Source organism: Helicoverpa zea, chromosome 8 (genome assembly GCF_022581195.2).
Source record: "Helicoverpa zea isolate HzStark_Cry1AcR chromosome 8, ilHelZeax1.1, whole genome shotgun sequence".
Classification (NCBI taxonomy): Eukaryota; Metazoa; Arthropoda; class Insecta; order Lepidoptera; family Noctuidae; genus Helicoverpa; species Helicoverpa zea.
In genome coordinates this window covers 13411284-13436545 of record NC_061459.1, presented here as the reverse complement: position 1 = coordinate 13436545, position 25262 = coordinate 13411284, and the positions used below count along the sequence as shown (strand labels likewise).

The 25262-nt window shown below is 39.5% G+C and overlaps 2 protein-coding genes across 9 annotated transcripts in view; one reads left to right on the top strand and one right to left on the bottom strand.

Moving 5' to 3' along the window:
- The window catches only part of LOC124632667 (phosphatidylcholine:ceramide cholinephosphotransferase 2-like), an 89476-nt gene that overhangs the window by 36147 nt on the left and 28067 nt on the right, over nt 1-25262 (bottom strand). The gene's annotated exons all lie outside the window — the stretch shown is intronic.
- LOC124632662 (spondin-1) lies at nt 378-23730 on the top strand. 8 transcript variants are annotated; one of them, XM_047167591.1, is made up of 15 exons: nt 378-696; nt 3040-3202; nt 4521-4773; nt 5034-5157; nt 7005-7159; nt 7524-7702; nt 8221-8351; nt 8674-8896; nt 9305-9476; nt 9954-10144; nt 11393-11647; nt 13459-13629; nt 18793-18891; nt 19625-19734; nt 23535-23730. In XM_047167591.1, the coding sequence occupies exons 2-15, from the start codon at nt 3046-3048 to the stop codon at nt 23607-23609; spliced, it is 2295 nt and encodes a 764-aa protein (XP_047023547.1). In that variant the 5' UTR covers nt 378-696; nt 3040-3045; the 3' UTR covers nt 23610-23730. The 8 variants fall into 8 exon arrangements, with proteins under 8 accessions (XP_047023547.1, XP_047023544.1, XP_047023540.1 ...); XM_047167588.1 differs by having other exon boundaries at nt 3037-3202; XM_047167584.1 differs by having other exon boundaries at nt 378-777.

Below are 25262 nucleotides of genomic sequence, written 5' to 3'. Positions count from 1 at the left end.
ACGTGAGAATTTACCATTGAGTCAATGTCTTAGTTAGTAACCAACCTATTGGATGTACCTATATAATGACGAATCATACTTGTATCAAAATGTTATACCTAAACAAAATCTACGTGCTGCTGTGGCATACGGGTGAGTTGATCCTCGAGCTTGTCAAATATTGTAACTACTTAGGATTTTCTAAAATTGTTTCCGAGTTGGAAAAAAAATGTAATGCCCTAGCGCTCTCAACTTTTGAAGCCAAGCTTTTCGTTGTAGCGTTTACTAGAACACGTACGTGAATGACATACTGTTTTCTCATCAAGCTTCTTTCTGGAAATATCATTAGGTAGGTACACGAATGAGTCATTTTAAACCAATGTCATTTTTGTTAGTGAGATGAGATCGTCACTTCTTGGTTACGTCCTGAACCATTTTAGTGAATTATACGGTCCTATAATGGTGGTGACGTTCAAATCAGTTCCCTCAGCCTCGTCTCCATCCGAAAAGCTATCAGCTAATTTAAGGACAGCGTCGTGACGGAGGAAGCGTTCAATTAATTATGTAAGACAATAATAGGGTGTGCGTAATCTAAGTGGTGCAAGCGCGTCCGTGGGCGGAGGTATGCGCACGCGCGGGTAATGAGCGGCCGGAAGACGTCACTTGTCGCGCGAGCAGTCGCCTGTCTGCAGCCTCACCGCGCCGACCTGACCAGAGGTAACTGAACGCGCTCACCACACGCTTCCTACTTCGCTCGCACATCGCACGCACTGGCGGAACTCGTAAGGGATTGCGGCGGTAAGTCAATTTATAAACTTGATCATATATAGGCTCATCTATTTTTTCCTAAAATAAGTGTCGGTGTGATCAGTCGAAGACAGGCAACTTACTCAGTGGAACATCAACAAGTCGGAGCTTCCACAAACTAGAAGTTGCGACTACAGCTTTCGTCTAGTGGACAGCCAGTACCGACCGCTGTAAGGGCAATGAAACCTTACAGAGCGTTACCAACACGGACGAAGTCATTGGTAATTTGAAAACCGGAGACAGCAACAGGATCAAGTATCCGGTGGAGACTAAAAGCCGAAAGCTTAAGTATATTTTTACTTAACAGTGCTTAAGACAGCTGTTAATCATATGTAATGTACCTAGATGCTCGCACACTTTGGGATCGGGTGACGTTGACTGGTGGTGAGGTAGATCGGGATTCAGGAGTGTTCTTACCCAACGGTCATAGGTGCAATTCCAAATTTTGAACTCAAGATATGATCATCATAAGAGGCTTTGCTGTAGAGGCGAGCTGTTTGCTATGTTGCAGTACAAAGTCACTTAGGTAAGTCAACACAAACTGATATATCGGGTGTGTCGTTCACAATCACATTAAATTAAATGCGTTAATATACTGGTTAATATATGTCGATTAACACAAAGATAAAAGAAAAATACGTAAAAATAAAAAAATGTTTTTTTCAAACAAAGTAAATGGAATAAAAATGTGCAAAAATTAGAACACCATATAAAAGTCAGTCATCACAAACAACATGTCAATGCAAACAACTGAAATTCTCCCTTGAAAACTGACAGCTGTCAACTGATCAAAACATACGATATTCCTACCTACAGGGTTACTGGTAAGTAGACCGCATCCTTTCAGGAGGTGATAGTACTGGTCAATACGGACAAATTTGACCCTGGGATATACTGGGCAAAAGTTAACCCGTTTCAAGATAATCGAATTTTAAGATCGATTCTTTACAAGTCGTCTAGGTACACGTATACATTTTTATTACTAGTTAAAAGTCTCGTTTTTGCGAGTTTTTGTGTATTTTGTGGCTTTTTGGATAGCTAGACAAATGTAGATGTTTTTTAAGTATTCTGCACAAAAAAATGAAGAGTAATATTTTTGAGAAAATATCTACTAAAAAAGTAATTGCTGTTCGCTATAATTTCCTCTGTGATTTGTACAGTTTTATGGTTTGTTATTATGAAATGATTCATCTTCTATCCAAAAACACACAAAAGTCCACAAAAACGAGACTTTTGACTAATAATGAAAATTTATACGTGTACCTAGACGACCGATCTTGAAATTCGATTATCTTGAAACGGGTTAACTTTTGCCTAGTGTATCCCAGGGTCAAATTTGTCCGTATTGACCTATACTATCACCTCCTGAAAGGATGCGGTCTACTTACCAGTAACCCTGTATATAATTTTATCTCTGCTTTACACATGATGTTGTAAATTATAAAAACGAAAAATGACTCCTGTGGTTAAACCACTGAATGGATTAGGTTATTTTTTTTACAATTCGTCATAGAATATCATAAAGTACCTATATGCGATATGATTTAATGTGATTGTGAACGACACACCCGATATATAATTGGGACGTAGGTACTGATAGCAAAATGATAATCCTGAAGTTTCCGATTCTCTGTGCACTTTAGTTTACAGGACGCGCTTTTGTTTGTAAGATTTTATGTAGGTAGGTACCTATATGATTTTATGTAATGTCTATTAGGTAGCTTATTATGTTCTAAGTACTTATTATTATACAAATGACAGTTTTAATGGTACCTACATTTGCAAAACCCATGGTATATTAAGGTATCCCCAAATGATATGTTATATCATGAGACTTGCACTGATTTCTTCGTACGCGTTGATAATGCCACGTTTCAGCAGGGAATGGAACAATTTCCCGTGAACAAAAAGTAATTTTATAATTCGTATCAAAAACATCTTTAGTAAACATATTTTGAGTGTATCGCATAAAACTTGACACGGTTTGAGGCGAGGGGGTCGGAGATGTGACCCTTTATCTGCGGAGCGGGCGGCGCTCGATACCGCCGCACTCTACTGCCGGCGCACGCGCAAGTCTGGTGAGATCACGACGCTCTTCTTAGTTAGCAGAAAATTCTAGCAAAATTAACTTGAAATTATATTGGTACCTACTATTAAACGGAAGTCCTAGAAATCTCTTTGTTCCATCACTTCGTTTGAAGCTTTATTTCAAAAGTTTTGAAAATTAAAGTGTTAATGTCGTGTGTTCAGTAGAGTAAGATGTGGTGGCTGTGTGTGGTGCTACTGGCGGCGGCGGCGCAGGGCTGCGAGCTGTCTCCGGGCGCGGGCGCGGCGCCCAAGGCTCCGGGGGACAACTTCTACCACCTCATCGTCAACGGCGAGGTGGAGCGGTACGCGCCCGGGGAGAGATATGTCGGTCAGTACAAATGCTTTCTTTCTTTTATTTCGCCAGGGCTGATCTGATTGCAAGGGCTTTGAACAGGAACATATGTCCAGAGATCCTTAATCCAATTTTTTTGTCATTCTGATGGCCAGTTACCGGTCAAAGAAAAAAATCTCCTTGTATATTAATGGTGGTATGGTTTGGAACGTAGGAAAGTAACGGCGCACTGAGGTTCTTAGATTATCTATTTTCCGCAAATCTTTTGTCGACAAAAGCACAAATTACACTGGTCAACAAATTATTATTATTTTTTTGGTGCAAAGGTGAAATATACAATTTCTTGTAGAATATTTGATACGTAATCGAAGTCCAGAACATAAAGTTGCACTTGCACGTAGGGATTTAGAGATATACCCCTCCTAAAGTACCAAAAACGCGTTTTTTTTATGATATTTGATGTAATTTTTTGGGGACAGCAGAATTTTCTAGTAATTTCTAACTAAAGCATTATATAGTACTACTTTCCCCGCATTAACCCCATTTTAGTATATATTTTTGCAAGTTTTCTTTCTCAATATATACCATTTTAAATATAAAGTGAAGTTTTTTCATACTATTATAACAGGCCAAATAAAATATAGGGAAGATCGAACTATCGTAGCTGTATACATATTTCATGAAAATTTAAACTCTTAGCGTTCGAAATAAAAATGAATTTCAATCGGGAAGAGTAGTACTATATAATGCTATAGATAGAAACTAAAAAACAATTTTGCTGTCCTTCAAAAAAATCGTCAAATATCGTTAAAAAACGCGTTTTTGGTTCTTTAGGAGGGGTATATCTCTAAATCCCTACGTGCAAGTGCAACTTTATGTTCTGGACTTCGATTACGTATCAAATTATCTATAAGAAATGATATATTTCACCTTTGCACCAAAAATTCTGTTGACCAGTGTTATTAATTACTTATACTGTGTTCTTCTACGTACAATGCAGTATCTACATTGTAACAATTACAACAAAGTGAATGGGCGCCTGAACAAAGCACGCACTTGTGCAGATAACACAACTGTTTAGGTACTTTTGATTTCACTAGAATTGATAATTATCTGCGATGACTGAATTTTATACTGGAATATATGGTATCGCATGTGTGAGTACCTAACAATGAGGTCAATTAACTTTGCTAACGAGATTTAGAGTCGGTTCTTGTGTTTCGGTAATGATAAAGCTGTCGATTCTGAATCATGATTTTGAATATTTTTTTTCATCTTTTACAGTAAAAGTTTTCTATAAAAAAATCCCAGTTAAAATAGCAGCAGAATGATTCTTGCGACCATTTATTTCCAGTGACCCTGGTCGGTTCCCGGACTCATGACGTAGTCCAGCAATTCACGCGGTTCCAAATGAAGCTGGACCCCCTAGACCCCGCGGCTCCGCGTCTGCCCAGCCGGCAGGGTCAGTTCCAGCTGTTTGCTGACACGCTCACCAAGTTCGACGAGGAGTGCACCAACTCGGTGGTGGAGGCTGATGACCTGCCCAAGACTGAGGTGCAGGTCATGTGGAAGGCACCTCCTACTGGCTCCGGATGTGTGCTGCTTAAGTGAGTAATTATATGTTCCTATTCCTATGTAGCATGTGTATGATCCGGGTGTTTGACTTTTGGCTAATAACTACGAAATAGGCTCGTGTGTTAGATTCGAGAATACATGCACTTTTCTTTCTTGTGATCATGAAATGATAGGCTAAATAGTTTCATAAATAAATCCCAGAATTCCTAAAACTTAAAATGTATAAATTTTCTTATACCTTTTACTGGAAAACCGTAACAAGAAAGTCACATAGTAATGTGTCATATGTCAGGGCGATGGTATACGAGAACGCGTCGCGCTGGTTCGCGGAGGACGGGCAGCTCACGCGCCGCGTGTGCGAGGACACCTCGCTGCAGGCCAGCGACTGCTGCGCCTGCGACGACGCCAAGTACAAGGTGGGCTTATGCTGTTCTATGTATTTATAATATTCTGTGGATTTTCTAAACAGTCATGCCAGGCCAGCAGCAAGAGACAAAAATGTGCGGTAAGTAAGTCTTTTAGACCGTCTATTGGATAGTATCACGGAGATCTCAAGCGAAGAACAGTCAGCTCTGCACTTCGAGGAAATTGTTGCAACTTGATTTTGTTAAACATATCGTATTAATCTACATAGGGTAAAGGCGGGATAGATGCCGCAGTGGGATAGATGCCCCATTTTTAAAAAACCTAACTTCCCATGCTCGCGATTAAGAAACAACCGTTTAACTAGAAGCCACAAGCACCCCGCACCTAAATTAGCCACGCGCCATCGAGGGGTGAGGTCGCGTTTCGCTCGTGTGTGAATTCATCTCCGCGGCGAACTTACAGCGAGCGTAAAATTTTTAAAGGTGAGTATTTGTTGTTGTATAACTTTATAAGTAGATATTAATTCCATCAAAAATTTTATTACGTATGTATATTGTTTCATGAAGTACATTTTGATGTAAATAGTTGCTCTATTGTATTTATTTATTTAAAAAAATACTAGGGCATCTAACCCTGTCAAAAAGGATAGTTGCCCTGATTTTTTACGGTATAGGTGCCCCTAAGGGCATCTATCCCTCCATACACCACGTGTACCCTGAATGTATTATAAGTGCTTTGAATATATATTTTTTATATTTTTCATGTGTTTATGTATAGGTATTTACACTTTTTATTGATTACGAATGATTTACAGTTCAAACAGTGGAGATGAAGACAATTCACCTAAGAATAAAGTTAAGGAATAGAAAACTAAAGGTTTGCCGGTGAAGAAGACTAAAAGAAATGGACAGGATGAGCCTAAAGACACAAATAACTGCATAGAATGCTATGAAAACTATGAACAAACAAAGTCTAAATCAGACTGGATTCAATGTGTAATGTCAGTGCTGGTTACATGAAACCTGTACACTTTTCAGAAATTTTTGCTCGAGATGTAGAAAACTTAAAGCACTGTCCGGTTAAATATTATGATAAAATAAATAAAATAAAATAATGTTTATTAACAGAAAGTAAGCTAAGTATATTGTGTTATTTTAGTTTTTAAGAAAGAATGATTTTTATGATTTTGCATGTTGAAACTAAATAATTAATATTTTATAATAAGGGTTTAAAATATAAAAAAAACATTATTTTTGTTGAACAAATACTTTTAGAATTTTATTGTGTTAATTTTAGTTAATCTGATAATGAATATAAAAACATTTAAAAAACTGCAAAATACTTTTCATTTCAAATAAATTAAAGTCAAAAAATATATAAATATTATTAATATAATATACTTAAACAGTATGAAGGGCATCTATCCCGCACCGTAGGCATCTATCCTCGCTAGTATTTTCAAGGTGGGGCAACTATCCATAAGGGTAGGCATCTATCCCCAAAAATTGAGGTCTACTAAAAGCTAAAATTTGCAAAACGTGTAGTATATAGGTCCAAAAAGACAAATCACAAATAAACATAAAGGATTAAACTAGTTATATTCATAGGTGTTATTAATGTAGAACCAATATTTATTAAATTAGAAGCATATTTCAAAAAGTGGGGCATCTATCCCGCCTTTACCCTAGCTCTTACACGCACACATGGGTCATCATCATCAGCCTATCGCAGTCCACTGCTGGACATAGGCCTCTCCAAGTGCACGCCACTGAGATCGATTTTCGGCTTCTCGCATCCAGCCCCTGCCAGCCGTCTTGCGCAAGTCATCACTCCACGCACACTAAGGCACACATGGGTATTATTACAATATTAATGGGGATCTTTATGCATATTCCAGATGGTATTCGAAGGCCTGTGGTCACCACAAACGCATCCGAAGAACTTCCCCGTGCAGGCGCTGTGGCTGACGCACTTCTCTGACGTCATCGGCGCCACGCATCCCAAGAACTTCAAGTTCTGGGGGGAGGGGGAGATCGCTACTGACGGATTCAGGTTAGCTTAAAGATCATATGATGATGATGATGTCCTCCTAGCCGGTTATCGGTTACGGTGGCTGTTCTCATGTAAGGAGATTAGCCAACTATGCAGGACGTACCTACACGCCGGTTGCGACAGCTGGACCAAAGAGGCAACTCATGATGATCATATACTATGTGGGTTATGTAGGATTGTTGGGTTAGATGCTCTGAGGTTTATCCACAGAAACCGACTTCAAAGTAAAGGCAGAACTCTATAAATTCTCAAAAGTCTTAATGTTACATTTTAACGATCAGATAAATTGTAATTTTAAATGCTTTTTGTACTTCCAAAAACAATTGGGCGACGGTTGCTGATAATAAGGTGGAATTGTTTGCAGGTCCCTGGCAGAGTGGGGTTCAGTAGGTCTGCTGGAGCGGGAGCTGCGGCAGCAGGGCGGCAAGCTTCGCTCCATTGTGAAGGCGGCGGGGCTGTGGCACCCGCGCGTCAACGCCAACACCAGCGCCGGCTTCACCGTCGACAGGAAGCGGCATCTGCTCTCCCTCGCCTCCATGTTTGGTAGACATTACTTCTTACTTCATTAGATAGTCCGGTAAACATTATTAGGGGGATGATAATAACTTTGTGAGACTATTAGCCGGTTGCGCTGCATACTGATAAAGTTTCTGATAGAAACGTATCTGCCAGACAAGCTATAACTTTTTTTTCAAAGGTATCGGATAGCAATGTCTCGCAGAAATTATACGCAGCATTAACTATCAGATAACTAACTGACATTTTATCAGTAACAAGTGAAACCCAGCCTAATCATTGCAGATAGACACTTTATATAAGGAGGGAGGGAGACAATAGCCACAACTCATTACATCTTTCCGAGATAATGACTTGTGATTCCGAATTTATATTCGTAGTCGCACGCACCTTAGTTTTTTTCCATGTCTATTTCCTTCTGCTGTGGATGTAGCGTGTCAGACTCGTACTGACTAAAACCGTTACGTTCTTTCTGGAGCCTTTATGTCCCAGGAGCTCCTATGCAGCTACAAGCCAGCATAACGTTATGATCCTCTCTGCTGCAGGTCCGTCTCCGGACTGGGTGGTGGGCGTGAGCGGGCTGAATCTGTGCCTGAAGGACTGCACGTGGGCGGAGTCACGCGTCATCGACCTGTTCCCATACGACGCGGGGACTGACAACGGCATCTCTTATATGGTATGCCATTACCGGGGTCTTTCAGAATCAATTCTATCGTATAATTATTACAACTGAATTGTTTGAATACAATCTATATCAAGGGATTGTGAACTGTTGAAGAATTTATACAATTAATCAGGATCGTAGCAGTTTGCGAAAGTCGACAATGGTCTACGACGTAGTATTCTTTTGTTCTCTATTCGATCTAAAAATAATGTCATCCATTTTAATGGTATATACCGCAGATCGAAGCTGATAATCGACTAATAAAAAATGATGATTATAAACATGAGTGTCAAACATCAAAATGTTTTTTAACTATGACTTTATCAATTCCCAGTCGCCGAACTCGGAGACAGTTCCCCGTGAGAAGATGTACCGCATCACGACCATGTACCCTGAGGACCCTCGCGCCCCCTTCTACAACCCGCGCAGCAAGGAGATGCCGCCCATGGCCCGGCTCTACCTCACCCGGGAGAAGGTCATCTCCAGGAGCTGTGATGAGGAGGTGCTGCTGCAGCAGGTCGTAGAGGAAGAGGAGAACACGCAGGCTGTTAATAGACGTGAGTTTGAGATTTGTGTTGTTGTATTGTAATAAGTTATGTAAGGCAAGGGTTTTTTAGAAAGAGTTTCGAGGTGCTGGGGTTTCGTTTTAATTTAATTAAGTATAATAAATGATGAACTTCAATGTATTCTATGTATAATAAGATTATAAAGAAGAGAAATGTAATTCTTGTATGAATCGAATAGGTTCCGGAATTACTGAACCGATTAGAATAATTTATTAATAGATTAATTGTTGCACTTGTAAATGTATGTAGTCTAAACAATTGCTGGTTTACCTGAATAAATAAATTCACTGTTAGGAAGCTACACTATCCGCAATGAACACGGGCTGTTTTATCCGGGTACGGGAAGAAGTTTCAGTTTAGCTGCTAGTTTATAAAGTATGTGTGGTATATGTGTTCCAGCGGAGTGTGCAGTGACGGAGTGGAGCACGTGGTCGGCCTGCTCGGCGAGCTGCGGCAAGGGCCTGCGCATGCGCAGCAGGGAGTACCGCATGCCGCAGAAGGCGCAGATGTTCGCGTGCGAGCGACAGCTCGTGTCCAAGGAGATGTGCGTCGCTCCTGTACCTGAGTGCGAGTGAGTTAACTATGTCATACTATAAAGGTAGAATTGCTTTTAATCATTGAACGTCATCACCATAGAAAATGCTGAAGAACTCGTGGAGCTTAGTCGCTTGGCCCGGTCAGTTCTTGGATGAGTGACCATCTTAACATGATAAGCCCTTTCGTGTTTTGGAATACACAATAAACTGGTGGGGCCCGACTATCATTAATTTAACATATTTGGCGGGGCTTAAAAATCCGACAACCAATCTCACCAAGGGGTATTGGGTTGCCCGAGTAACTGGGTAACGAAAGATAAGATATGCAGCTATTCTATATAAACCACTGGTACTCGATTGCATCCAGTTTGCCATCTCTCGCTATCTTCATCGCACATTTTAATGAAGCTAGACGTAGGTAATACCAAGAAGAAAAGGATCATGAGGGTCATCGCCAATAGCTTTAAATTAATTAACACCCTTCTAAATGTTACATAAAAAAATTTCATCAGAGGCGACTCAGCCCCCGCGGTGGACACGGACAACAACGCGACCCCCATAGAGGAGGACACCGGTGCATGCCGCACGTCGGAGTGGGGGCCGTGGTCCGAGTGCTCCGTCACGTGCGGCGCGGGCCTCAGCACCCGGAGGAGGCACTTCCTCGACCGCATGGGGGCCAAGAAGTGCCCGCTGGTGCAGACTGGTATGTCAATACATTATTGTGCTATGTATCGCTTAATAAATAGCGTTACAGCCGCTCTCAATATTCTATCTTCGTGGTGAGTTGCTTAACAGAGATAGAATTTTGTCATTAACAAGTACCTATACGAGTATGTTATATGAAATTTCTATCACTATAATAATAAGCAAAACAACAGATGAATGGATAGAATATTGGAAACAGCCGTTATTGAATAATTAATTGAGGTAACTGGAAATGAATATGAATATAGCCACTTGCGGTTAACGAAAGTAGTGGAATAATATTCATCGCCGCGTAATTTAACAATATTTTTAACTTATTAATCAGTTACAACAATAGTTAGGTTATTATAGAATAATGGCACAATCTATTAGCTATCTCAAGAAACTCTATGTTTATTAACTTGTACTATAGTTCGGCCATTCAGAGAATGCGTTCCTGACACGTCGCGATTGAACTGACGACGTAACTACATTCATTGATTATTGATATAATAATGTTGTTTTAATGCTCCTCAATTGTTAAAACGGTAAACAACCAGCAAAAATATTTTTATCGTAACTGCAACGCCATTGCAAAGTTACGTCGTCAGTTCAATCGCGACGTGTCAGGAACGCATTCTCTGAATGGCCGAACTATACCCAATACACCAAAGGCTATGCATGCCTTTTGGCTGTAGTCTCTGTTTGTTAGTTCACAAGTTCGTTAAAAGATGTCACTACTGGTAACACAGTGAAGCAATTTTTATTTATAATCCGTATTTTGTTTAATATTTGCTATGTTAATGGTGGGTGAATAAGCAAAGTGGATTTATTAAAACTTTATTTTGTCAACTCAACTTATAAATTTTTTGAGTTTCTGCATGTAGTTTTATTTGTGTGCTGAGGGGATCATTTTGCCTTATCCGGAGGGGGGAAAGTGTTTAATTTTTTTTGGCGTTCTTGAGTTATAAATAGTGTAAATAAAGGATTTGAGAAAACTCTGACACTTTTTTAGGTGATTAAACTTACATCACATTCGACAAGATCAAGAAAAAGATTAGCGTAATATAAGTTGATACTTTTCTATTTTGTTGTATTTGAACGGTTCTTGAAATAGACGGACATGAGTTGTTGGGGAGTTTGTTGCACCACTTTTCTTTTCAACAAAAATGCATAGGAAGTGGTAGACTGCTAGGCTGTCTTTTGTAAATAAAATGTGCTGATTTTTAGTCTACTTTGAATAAATGATTTTTTTATCTTTTTCCAGAGGAGAACCGCAAATGCATGGAACCAGAATGCACGGAACAAGAGCGCGAAGTGTCCGACCCGTCGTGCCCCACCACAGAGTGGGCCGCCTGGTCGCCGTGCTCGGCGTCGTGCGGCCGCGGCGTGCGCTTCCGCACGCGCCTGCTGCTCGTGCCGGCGGATAAGCAGCAGCAGTGTAGCGCCAGGGTCGAGCTCATGCAGCAGCGGGCTTGTGTCGAGAGGGACAGCTGTGCTATTGATATGATTACTGCTAAACGTGAGTAGTTTGTTGTTCTACATCATTTTATTAAGACGGTTTTTTTTTGTAGTCTTCAATTTATAAAACACGAACGACCCACCCCAACTTCGCACAGGGGCATTGTTTTGTAGCAAAAATGATTCATAGCCAAAACCTTTGCTTTTCTTTTCAATTCGCCTATTGTTTTTACGTAAATAGATAAATAGCGTTCATAAGACAAATAAGGAACTCATTAATATTCGGACGCGGATCACTTTTCTTGATGTCAACCATGTAATACCGAACACACATAGCAGAGGTAATATTACATAAATACTGGTAATCACACGTTTGTAGTCTAGACGAAAATCATTATCATCATTTAAAAAACCACACGTTTCACACAAATAGATAGATACAGTACGGTAGACTGCACATCAGTAGTAACTGTCATGCACCTTAACTCAATAGTAATAAGTACGATTTTCCTATAAAACTGTTACCACTGACCTGAAGTTGACTGTACCTATCTGGTATCTACATAACATAGAGCCCACAAGTTGTAAAAACATTAGCATACATTAACGATTAACAAAGTAATTGAGAGCACCGGCTTGTGTAACACAACAATGCTATCTTTTCTAACATAATTATTGCAATGTTTAGAGCAAACAGTTCACTTCGCGCGGAATCTGAACGTAAATAAATGTGATGTATCGCAAGGTTATCTCTCCCATTGAATTATTGCTAAACTTTAAATAGTTTGTGAGTACACATAAATATAAAATTCATTCAAGGACTAGGTCTGTTATTTTATTTGAAAAATTGATGTCTGAGAAAGATTATAAACGTAGGTAAGATTTTACTGTAACTAAACGATATCTGTTGCTTCGAGTGTCATTATATTTTGTTTTAAGAAGAGGGTCAAATCGATTATCTGAAATAAATACATAACCTTAGTATAACATGTAATTTCACACAAATGGCACTGGCATTGAGGAATCAGTGCCCAAATGGTTGTATGACCCTAAATTTAGGAAGCGCTGGAGGTCGCAATGATTCGTAATTCGTGTGTTTACCTTCATTTCAATAGTACATGATGTGCATCATTTTAACATTTTGCAAGTCATAAATACCTGTTCAGCAGTTTTATTGTAATCAAGGGCAAAAGGGACAGAGAACTGTAAAAATGAGAAATCCTTTTATTGTCTTCATTTTTGTAAATCATCTGTGTAAGTCCAGTCATCATCATTCTTTTGCCCCAATGTCATCCATGCCATCCCAATGTTATTTGGGTCGGTGTAAGTTGATGTATCCCGTCGGCTGACATTTGAACGTATTTGACAGTCGCTACGGCTAGTCAGAAGCTAGAAGGTTTGGCAACCAGTCTTACTAATGGATATTGGGTTGTCCGAGTAACTGAGTTGTTGAGGTAAGATAAGCAATCGGTCCTTGTAAAATATTGGTAGTCAGCTGCCTTCACTTAGACTGGAAGCCGACCCAACATAGTTTGGAAGCCGACCCAACATAGTTTGGAAGCCGACCCAACATAGTTTGGAAAAGGCCCGGGAGATGATGTTGAAAAATTGTCCATTCTAACCTACCATTTAAGTGTCTAAGTCTCACTGTTTTTTAATAAAGTGTCAGTTAGCTATCCGATAGATAATGTTATTTGCCAGATAAAGACTGCTTATAATTTCTGCCAGATATTGTTCTTGACACCTTACCTTGCACCTTACCTACACCTCGAACTTACAGTTTATTTGTCATACTTTATCAGTGACGTGAAACTGGCTATAAATAGTTTTGCTACCTATAATAAGTAATATTTTATTTAATATGTATCCCAGGTATCTGCATGGAGGAGGCGGACCCGGGCCCGTGCCGCGGGCTGTACTCGCGCTGGGCGTTCGTGGCGCAGAAGGGCATGTGCGTGCCCTTCGCGTACGGCGGCTGCCGCGGCAACCAGAACAACTTCATCTCGCAGGACGACTGCACCTCGACATGCAGCGTCATACTAGGTACGTGGCTACCATTGCCACTCATACTTGAAATAATGTACTTATTAGTTTGTAACTTATAACCGACCCCAAAAGTATAAATATAAAATTGGGATAAGGGCAGCAGAATGATGACGTAACTAATTGTAAGTATAGGTTCTTAAAACTTCCTTCTACCTCTAGCAAAAGCAATAAATACTTCTCAAATGGAAAATAAGGTTCAAATATAGTTTAATAGTTTGTGATTTCTTGCTTTTTATAGTGATTATATTTCCTTTCCTAGATTGTTAAATAAACACAGTAAACAGCACGTTTCTCATCGTTGAATTTCCTTATGAATTTATGTTCTAGAAAACGGAAATGTTCTCTCAATAACACGCGTTTGCTTTTAGTCATTAAAACACGACAAAAACATGAATCAAGACTCGTTGAACAGCTTTAATGACTGTAATACGTGGGATTAAGATGATTAAATAATAAATCTTTCCCACTATCTACTTACTGCAGATTAGTGCAGATAATAGTGTCACGCAGACACGCACATTACAGCATAAAGCTTGTGGCACATTATAGCAGCACCGCAACAGCACGGCTGCAGCACGGCGTCGCCTCGAATTAAGACTACGGCTAGCTGCCAGCGCGCCAACCACGCGCTGTCCGCTCGCCGTTATAAATAAACTGTGTAATATACAAGATTAAAAAGAACAATCAAGTACAAAGACACTACTTATTTCTTAAGAAATCTCTTACAGCAGGCTCGATTTTTGACTAGACTTTGATTGAAATCACGGTGTTCTTTAAAAAAAAATCATCGGGCCAACTGTCGGCCAACTGTTTAGTCGGCAGTATGTATCCACTCTTACTAATTACGTAAGAAAAACAAAGATGGAATGTATCCGATCATACACTCGCGGACAAAAAAAACGACCCACTAGATTTATGTTTTGTACCATGTGACGTAAATGCTCAATATTTTCGACGTTATCTAAAATTCTGCTGACGTGGGTAAAGCAAAAAGTTGTTTAGGATTATGCTAATAGGTAATACTGGTTTCGCTCATTGTTGTTTTCGCTGCCGGCTCAGAGTCGGCGCGCAATTAGCACGCCGTCGGCGCGCTGTACGCATGAGGACCGCTCGCTTGCAGCACGCGGGCGGCGAGTCGAGTTGTGTGGAAGCGGCAAGCGCGCTGACTGCTCGCCGTTGGCTTTTTCATATTGACATTACGAAATATATTATAATATACACGATTTAATGCTCTAAATTGAATGACAGCTTAAATGCTGGTGTGGAGTAGACGTGCTGTTGCGGTGCCGCTATAATGTGCCATAACCTTTATAGTTAAATTACAATAGTAGTTCTCAGTTAAATGATCTCGCAAACAACTTGCCTCAAGCTTCAAGGTCTGAATTCGAACATTACCAAAATAGGCTTATACGGGTAATTACGGTAGCCCACTTATCAGCTATATTAGGTAAAACAATACAAATATCTAGAGAGAGGTACAAACTACATGATTAATGTTCTGTGTCACAAAACCTGGGGCCCGATTCTCCTAAGTTAATAATGTCAAAATCGAATAGAAATCGAATCGCAATATGATCGCAATAGCAGTTTTAACCATATCGGGCATTCTGCTACTAATATAAGACCAATCGTATTCCAACGACATTCGATTGGTGTGCCATTGGTCTGCTATTTTTTTTATTTTGGTCTATACGGTAGTTTGCTCTACAATCAAGTTGCAATAGTTAATCATTTGCAGACAAAATGATTCATTATTGAATGACAGAAAAGGATAAAAACGTTTATTTCAAAGAAAAAATAGCGGAATGCCACATACGTTTCAATCGTAATCGAGTCGGGATTGGATCGCAGTCGAACGTGAATCGTATGTTGCTTAAGTAAAATTAGGAGAATCGGGCCCCTGGACAGTGGGCCAGTCGGCCGGCGCTGGCCACGAATGTAGCGCAGTGGGTGACGGAACTGACGTCACGCCCCCCTCGCCGCTCCTCCCCCTGTGACGTCACCCGCACTACGTCATCGTATAAAGATTGCTGTTTGAATTGGGGAGATTCGATTATAGCCGATGCGTTTGATTTATGTCCGGTTCAACTAAATGAGAATCGATTGGTTTTGTACTAACGGATAAAAGTTTTTGCCGTTTATACTATGAGGCGAATAGTGTATTATAGTCTTTTGGATTCGGATTTGGATTTTATTTGAAAACATTGCCTAGCTGGAAAAGCTAGGTCCACGCACTCATCAACTTTTAGGGTGAGTATAGACTACAACATTTACTTGTAACAGAACAGCGAGCCGCTCTATGAGATGTTCTAGTGTATCATCCATTTACGAACAAAACATCGAGCACGCTCGCCTGTTTGTTACAAACCAACGAGCATATTGGTGTAACATTTTGTCGAGCGCATTGTGTTGGTGTAACATTTCGTCGAGCCAAGTGCGGGCGATGCGCGGTTGCGCGGGGTGACGCGGAAGGAGAGGGACGAAAGACTCGCTCGCTGTGAGCATTTACGCGTAACATAAAGCCGAGCATTCGCACGAACGTTATATTACATGGAAATGCTTTGGAGACCGAGCTTTTGCCTGTATTGTACCATTCGCTAGAATGTTACATTACACAGAAATGCTCGAGAAAATTTTGTAGTCTATACTCACCCTTATAGCTTGAGGCTCTCTGCCATAGATAATTATTTTAAGGCATTTAATAATTCTTAAAGTTACAAATTATCAATTTGTACAACCAAGACATTCAAATAGCGTTCATGTTGCAAGCAAGGGCATTTTGCGCCATGATAGTAATTTGTTATTTCTTAAGCCCTGTGTAGTGCAGTATAAGAGCTTGTTTCAAAATATAGCACCGTCACGAGACATTAGGGGCACTTTGTCACTGCAACTGTTGTAATGTTGATGCAATTTATACAGGGACAAAGCTCTTTGTTTGCAATGTGACATGGAGAAGGCGAAGCCTTTGAATGATTTGGCTTTTAACGTCTTTTTTTGTATAAGCATTTCTACTTATAATGAGTTGTAACTTTAAGATAGCTGTCAGTTTTGATATTGTTCTTTATACATAGGTAATATCATCTTCCTCGGCCTTATAATTATGAACTGATAGTACCTCCTTAAGTTTGTATATTTATTCAAATCTAAGTGTTAGTTGTCAACATCAGCGAGTAATACTCAGCTCAGTGTCCAGCGCTGGCTCCGCGCCAATCTGAGCCAGTACCAGGTGCCGCCACCTCGCGCCCAGTAGCCACGGTCATTAACTCCTCTCACGGTACCCACGTGCGGGAGGTTGCCATTCATAACGTATGTTTGATGTGCACCGGCCGGTAGCCCTCGTACATCAGCGCTGTTTGTAAACCTGCCTGATTATTGTAATTCATTATAAGTTATGAGGCATTTAGAGAGTCGTTTAGTCGTTATTTATATCAGAATAATGTGAGGAACTCATACATGTTTTATGGTTCGGTGTAAGGTTTGCTCGTGTTGCACGTTTCGCTTGTAAACACAGGAACAGGATCGCCAAAGCGAGGGAACAATGCGTAGCTACGTGGGAGTATGTAAAGAAGGATATTACGAGTGTTTCAAGTCGTCCTGCTGTGCGGGGCGCGTGTGACCCTGCGAGTGCGCGTGTCAACTCAGACGGTGACGTCATGATCACGTCACCTCGTGACGTCACACGCCATCAAACGATTTTTTCCATTCTGTTTACGAGGCGGGCGCTCGTAAAAACAATACATCTTAAGATACACCTATACTATACGCATTCTTTGTTTCATGTGATTGTTGAGCTCAGAGCTAGTGTGTGTGTTAAGCATGTTAATTTCGTTTGTTATGTCATTGTAGAGCAAAAAATATGCCACTTCGTACGCTTTGTCTCGAATCCGTGAAATATGTTTTGTTTTGCGTAGTTGAGGAATAAATTAAAATTTAAATAAGTTTTTTGCAAGTTTAGCAAGCGAGGAAGCGACTGGGTCTTAATTCGCTTTAACGGCCAAAACTGCTAGATTTATGACTATACACTTTTAGTTAGTTGAACTCGAACAAGGTAACTTGATAGTCTAGTATGAGCTGGTTATCTTAGCCGTCAGCTACAGGCGCGCCAACAACTTCCGCTCTCGTAACTGATACTTTAAATTAGTGCTAAATTCCGGGATAAATTAATGAAGTTGTTGGCGTTGAATAGAACTTTATAATAGAAAGTTTTGTGGATTTAAAACTTTATTTTCAACAGTTTGAATGAAACACTTACGCATGCCGCTAGATTTATGAAATCACAATTCAATCATCATATTGTTTTACTGTTTTCCATTCAACATGAAAATTATTAAACATAAAACTACCGGCTTGTTTGAGTGCAGCGAAGGCGGAAACGGAAAGTAAATGTTTTTCAAACGCGAGCATGTCGAAGACAACATAATTACTGAATGTGTTTATATACGCAATGTTAACTACAGGCTGTGTTGCCTCTCGATATCATATTACTCTATTAAACATAATGATATGACTAAATAGTTATGACTCGGTTATAAATTGCTGTAATTTTAATACTATTTTACCAGTCACCCGTGTCCGATTACCGGAGAATATTTTTGACTGCTAATAGCCGATACCTAACTCGCGACAAGCAATGTTGTGTTTTGTCACAACACAATATAACGACATAACAATATAGCACCGTTGACGAGACATTTATCATGCTACAAGCACTAATGTGGAAATAACAAGCCGACCTATCGCGTGCCTTAATAACTGCTTCAACTGGCTAATAACAATAACATTATAGAAAATGACTTCCAATTTCGCAGAGGCTCAAAACTTTGTCATTTTGCCACAGGGCGCAGGTTCGATACACATATGGAGCTACATACTACATACAACAAAAATTGCACGGCCTTCAAAAGTAGACATTGTGTAACTGGTTTGTGTATGTAAACGTATAATTTGGTATGCAGCGCGATACATTACACGGCGATAACGTCGGAATACGTTCGATTTTTTCGTTGTTTTGTGTAAAGAACTAAGTACTTCGACTTCGGATAACTAAAATAAAAAGCTAGATGCTCTGTATTTTTGCCTCCTACTCTAATAAGGGCCTTAAAGCCTTACTCTAAAGAATGATTTAGTAACAAGGTAAGTATATTTATTGTCGTGTAACAGGAGCAGGCGCCCCGCCCCCCGGGCTACCTCCGCAGCTGAACCAGCTGCCGACTCCAACCCTGAACAACAACGTGCTGCCAGTGTCCAACAACAATAATGGTAAGTCCCTGTCTTCATATACAAGAATACTTCAAGTGTTTTCAGTTTGGACAGGAAACTTCTACCTATGTGCTTGTGCATGGGTCCTTATCATTTAAAATTGCTAAAGTCTTCATGGGATTGCTATCTTAAAACTTTTATACGGTGACCTCAATTCAGATGAAACATAAACTACGTTTCACAGTAAAAGTAAGCCTATATATTTCGCAGTCCATTGCAATGTGAAGAAAGAGGCCGTTTGAACAGTATGCACTAAGTTAGTAGATCATCCCACCTGGCCTTAATCTATTTACCCACATACGTAGTTAGTATAGGACTAGACAAGCCAGTGTCTGTGTCCCACGAAGCGTGGTAGTCTGGGAGGGGCAGACGTGACCATTGTTATTTATATCCTCGGTAAGGTAAGCCGGTCAAGGTCTGTCACAATCCGCTATTTTTGTTTTACTTATCTTTTGCCGACACATGGGAACTTGGACGCAAGCCTTCTTTAAGTTCTTATTGGGACATGTATGATTACTGGCTGGTTATTAAGTCCATTGAAGTAACTCGAATAAGTTAAGTACGTTAGTAGTACTCGAGTGTCGTGCAGAAGGTATTGTTACCATCGTAATCGAACTTCGTTCCACTAAGGAAAACGAACGAAAGGAATACACTTGGCTCATTTTCCTTCCTTATTGGAATGACTGTAGTAATGAATTGATCATTAGTTTATTGTCATTATGATTTGATACAGGACCAGTGCAGCCTCAGGCCGGGGACTGCGCGGTGAGCCCGTGGGGAGAATGGAGCAAGTGCTCCGTCAGCTGCGGCACAGGATACCAGGAGCGAGTCAGGACTATACTGGTCAGTGCCAATATTCTATATAAACGTCATAAATAAACTTCGTTGTCATCAACAGCTTATTTGTGATGCTGACGAAATCAAAGACATCAAAAGTTCATAATGTCAAAATTTGCAACAGGTAGATATTTTAAATGCCTGTAAAACCCCCGTGAATGTTTTTGCTGGGAAAAGGGGTTGTTTTTAATAAGCATCCACGGGTGGTAACCGGTACACAACACACGAAACGGTTGCAACGGAACCGAACGGAACGAACGGGTTACAATGTAATAACTTCAGTTGGTTTACTTAACATCATTATGCAGAGAGAACTTGTAAGGTTTGCTCTCCAATTTAGGAAGTGCCCAATAGTACTATACGAGAAGCGCGTGGTCGGCACGTCTCACTCAAGTGCAGGCTGCAGTATGAGGGTCAAGGGGTGACTGCACAACTATGCTGTACATACATAGTTAGACGAAATATGTTTCCATTGAAGTTTTCAAATCAACAAGAAATCTAAAATTCTACGAACATTCACCATTTATGTTGTCAATCGCTTGCATTATTGACTCGATATGTCTTGTAGTATGACTTGAAAATCATACACGTGGCGCTTAACTTGGCATGAAGGGTCGCGCTAACTGGCAATACATCAATATGTCAGCAGTTATAATGGGGGTAAATCAACAGTGGATAGTTATAAATATGGCTATGTGAGCCTGAGGGTCGTGTATCATCAGGTCTAAAAATAGTGGTCAATCAGTGACAGTCGCGCTGACCTCGGTGACGCAGTGCCCGACATATGCAGAGGGTCCACTCACATAACGTCCCTGTAACCATTCGATCCTCATATTTATGTATGAAATAATTATCCCGTTATCTTTGAATTCGAAATCATTTTCGTATGCACATAACATACTTTTAAATATAAATACTTGTAAATAAACATAATTGTAAAAGTATTATAGATTTGGTTTTCGACATGATGACTGCCGTCTTTATTGAGTAGTCGCAAGTCATTATTAATTTAATCTCGTCATTTTTATCTGGTCAGTCCAGGCATTTGGCTAACCTTCTGTACAATTTTTCTATGTTCACATCTAGTATGACAGCATTCTCGCGTGCACTTACCTACACATTGCTCCTGTGTACACGAGTGTCCCTATATGAGTACAGTGCACTTAACGCTGTACTCAGGTGAAGCCAAACATTCACCATGTGGATTAAATTCAGCTGTTGCAAGCTCACTCTCATTATTTTTGTAAGATTTAACGATTCTCCTCACTTTATTATTTTATATCGTTGAGCTAAAAAACATGTTTTTGACGTAGATACAGCAAACAACGAAGCTTATTGTTTCACTTATAAGTGAAATGTTTTGCATCCGAAACGAACAAAGGCTTGAGATTAAAGTAAGATTATGAGTTGCGGGTAACGACTGCATAGGAACGCATTTATTTTGTTTTTCGTACATCTTCAATTAGTTTGAACCAGGGAGAAATATGCAAAATAAAGTCCGACTCGATGTGAAAAGTTTGTAATTGTGAAGAAGGCGATACGCGGCCGCATTGAATATTGATGGTGTTTGTAAAGACGCCGACGGTGCACACATACGCCTGCCAATCGATATCCGCCGCGAACCGGGTTACCATGGGCTTCGGAACACCATAGCCATTTATAGAAATATTCATATCGTGTTATATTAAATATTTTCATGTGGCTTTAGAATTTCTTATTAAAAGTTTTGGTTTCTCGATAATTTGTTTTGAAACAACCCTATTACTACGACTAGGGCGGGCCGCCCACCACACGTCATGACATGGTCAAATGATACCGTTTACCGATAACTAGCACCTTATAATCATACATGATGACATACCCTTCACTTAGCACGTAATCGTAGCGCGTGATCGTAGCACGTCCGCGTAGCACGTAGCACCCCGCTACGCCGTGAGAAACAACACCTTACCTGCAAAGAAAAACATAACATGTTACATACCAGATAGCTGTCATTATCTACTCAAATATTCATGGACATTCTAGTTTCATTCGTTTCATAAAACAAGTTGCGTTGTTGAAATGTTCATAACGATACTTATCAATGTCACTGCGTAATAAATTATGTGTGTAATGTGACGTGTTTAGCTGTTTTATAAAATTAAATAATTTCAAAAATATATCTTGTCTAAATAAAGGTCGATCGCCTTGCAAATACGAGTACGTTTACATCACTTGTCGAAGGAACAAGATAATGAGTCACGATACCAAATTATACCTGATAGCATTGGCCTTACAAATTAAGATTTATTTCATACATTAACGGCCAGTTCAAGAGTGCAAATGCTTTGATACTAATCAAAAGAGCGTCTACCTAATTCAATGAATTGGTCTGGAAGGCCTGATTGATTCAATCAATCATGCTGGAAATATCTGGAAGCATGAGCATGTGGCATTTTTACGTGAATTAGCGGGTGTCGGATGTAGTGGCGGGTCCCGGGCGCAGTGTGCGGCGCGCCTAGCGTGGATAGGTCAAGGTCGCGTGTGGCCACGAGGGACGCGCCGAGCGGAACCGAACAGCGGCGATATTGTCCTGCGAGACGAATGTGCCACATACTGTACCTAAACGTCTAACTATCCATGTTATTGTTTTGCTTTCACTCACTGCGATTTACATGAATACAAAAATTCTAAGTCATTTACCATCCAATTAACATAGCTTTACGTAAGTTTTTCCTAAGACGAAATATGAAAGAGAAATGGACGTTAAAAAGAGTTTAGCGGATTTAATAATATAAACATGCTGCCTGTTTAAAAAGTTACAAAAATATAGCGTACGCCATTAATACTAATATTAAAATAAACATGAATGGTGCACATACATATTAATATACCTATTATAAATCGTTCGAGTTCGCATCATTCACAGAAATAAATCGCCTGCCTGGACCGCACTGTGTACACTGTACACACAAGTTGTGTAAAATTAAATGTTTCTTTATTTGCACAGCGTCATAAACACGGGAATTCACAGAAACATTGTAAGTGTACACACTCGCCATTACAAATACACGGAAACCAGATTTTAGCAACAGGAATGGGAAACAGGTTCCGCTAACATGAGTCGATACTCAAATCTGTGAGAACATTTTAAATCACTAAAAAATAGAGAGTATTGTTTTAACGACTATTTAACATCCCTCGAACTTGCATGTTAGTGCAATTGTGAGCTGAAGTTTCTTTACGATCAACTTCTCTACACACAACTGTACACAAACTTTTTAGAAATGTATCTACAGGGTGTGTCGTTCACAATCACATTAAATCCTATCGCATGTACTTTATGATATTCTGTGGCGAATTGTAAAAAAAATAACCTAATCCATTCAGTGGTTTAACCACAGGAGTCATTTTTCGTTTTTATAATTTACAACATCATGTGTGTAAAGCAGAGATCAAGTTAGGAATATCGAATGTTTTGATCAGTTGACAGCTGTCAGTTTTCAAGGGAGAATTTCAGTTGTTTGTAATGACTGACTTTTATATGGTGTTCACATTTTTATTCTATTTACTTTGTTTGAAAAATTCATTTTTTTATTTTTACGTATTTTTCTTTTTTCTTTGTGTTAATCGACATATATTAACCAGTACATTAACGCATTTCATTTAATGTGATTGTGAACGACACACCCGATATATGCAAGTTGATTTGCTATGAGTATGTATGTGTGTGTGTATGTATGTGTTGAATAAATAATCCCCGAAATCGACTAATTGAATAACATTTTGGATGTTTAAAATAACTAATTAAAACCCTTCGTCCACAGGTTCGGCCGTCTCCAGGAGGCGCGCCATGTCCGCGCGCGTTGTCGCGGCGCCGGCGCTGCTACCGACAGTGCTAACGGGTAGTTACACTAACCAGGGTTGTGTAGCACCCTCAACTTTCACTTAATTACTGCATTTTATACACATTTTATATAAAACACTTACCAAAGCCAAATAAATAAACGCTTGCAAGACGAACTTGTGTTTCTGTTGTGAATCCCACTAACATTGATCGTTACTACTTGGAGGTTAAATGAACCGTCTCAACGAACTTTAGATAATAAATAAGTTCTATTATGAAGTTAATGGACTATTAATGGAGTTCATTTTAATAATAGCGTGGTTTATTTGTGTCTACTTGAATTATTGGACATCGTATTTGAGCACCTAGAATATCCTCGAAGATAGTTATCTCTTTACTCAAACTCGTTTATTGAAATTAGCAGAATATCAACACTTCGATTGTCAATCTTTACCTTAGACAGCTTCCCAAACGCCTAGCTTTATCTCTTTTTAGTATTTTTGCGGGAAAGATGAAGGATGGCAACAGTTACCAACTACATATTATTGCTAGGTATTCATCGTCTAAATTCTAAATCATATATTTTTTTCTTTTAAGAAGATGTTGTTGCTTTTTAGGGAAGTCTGTTCTAGCTAAACTTGTAGAGTAAAACTTTTAGATATTCCGATCCGCTGAAGGCGTCTGCCTACCGCTCAAGGTAGCATTGCGTCAGTGGAAACATAAATGTTATGGAAACTAAATGCACTGCTCAGTTTACTGAGTCTGCGTGACACACATACACACGCTCTCAATGTCGCGCATATCGCTCAGACTAGCTATAGCAAGGATGTTTGATACTCGATAGTTTACAACATTCCACCGAATGTTGGATCAAACAATGCAGCCTTTATCAATCCATGAAGCAAGTAATAAGATCAAGGCAACAATTCATACCAAAGAAGGATAAACCTCGGCTTTCCCTTCCTATTTTATAAAATAACAAAAAATAATTGACCTTTGGTAAGATGCTGAAAACAAAAATAATAATTGGTCAATAATTACAAATTATCGTTCGCCTAAATGCATGCCCAATTCTAGATGTAACTAGTGTGACATTTTAATAGAGCAGCCTGCAAAAGCCCGTTTGCAATAAAAACATTTGTGAGAAGGTTGTAAAATCAGAATTACGAAAAAAAACGCACACGAATGCGCATGAACAGAATTCATGAGCAAACGGAAAAATCCTGAATGATCTGTTTCTTCAAGGACTATTTATATAGCTGAACAATTAAACACAATCGCTCTTGCAATAGAATCATGGCAATTATCAGCGAGCAGCTGTAAGCTTCCTTATGGAGTCACGGTCCTGGTGACGTTAGCGCTGACTCAATACAGGTCAGTGTCAGGGTGCCAAGTCCTCATTGCTTTCCTATAAGTCATTATTTCGTGTATGAGTCTATGAACATACTTCTAGGAAGCTATAACAACTCCAACATGTTCCATTAGTCACGCATTGAAAAATCGCTGTAATTTTTTTGTATAAGTAACGTGAGGTAATTTATTTAAATAACTAAACTATTATTTATTTATAACTAAATATGAAAAATATTATAGCGTGAATGACTAAAACTATGTATTTGAACGTATAAATAACATTACATACATGTGTACTGTTGCATGCGACTGATCGCGGTATTTTTAAAGGGCTAGTAATAAAAGCTCCGACAAA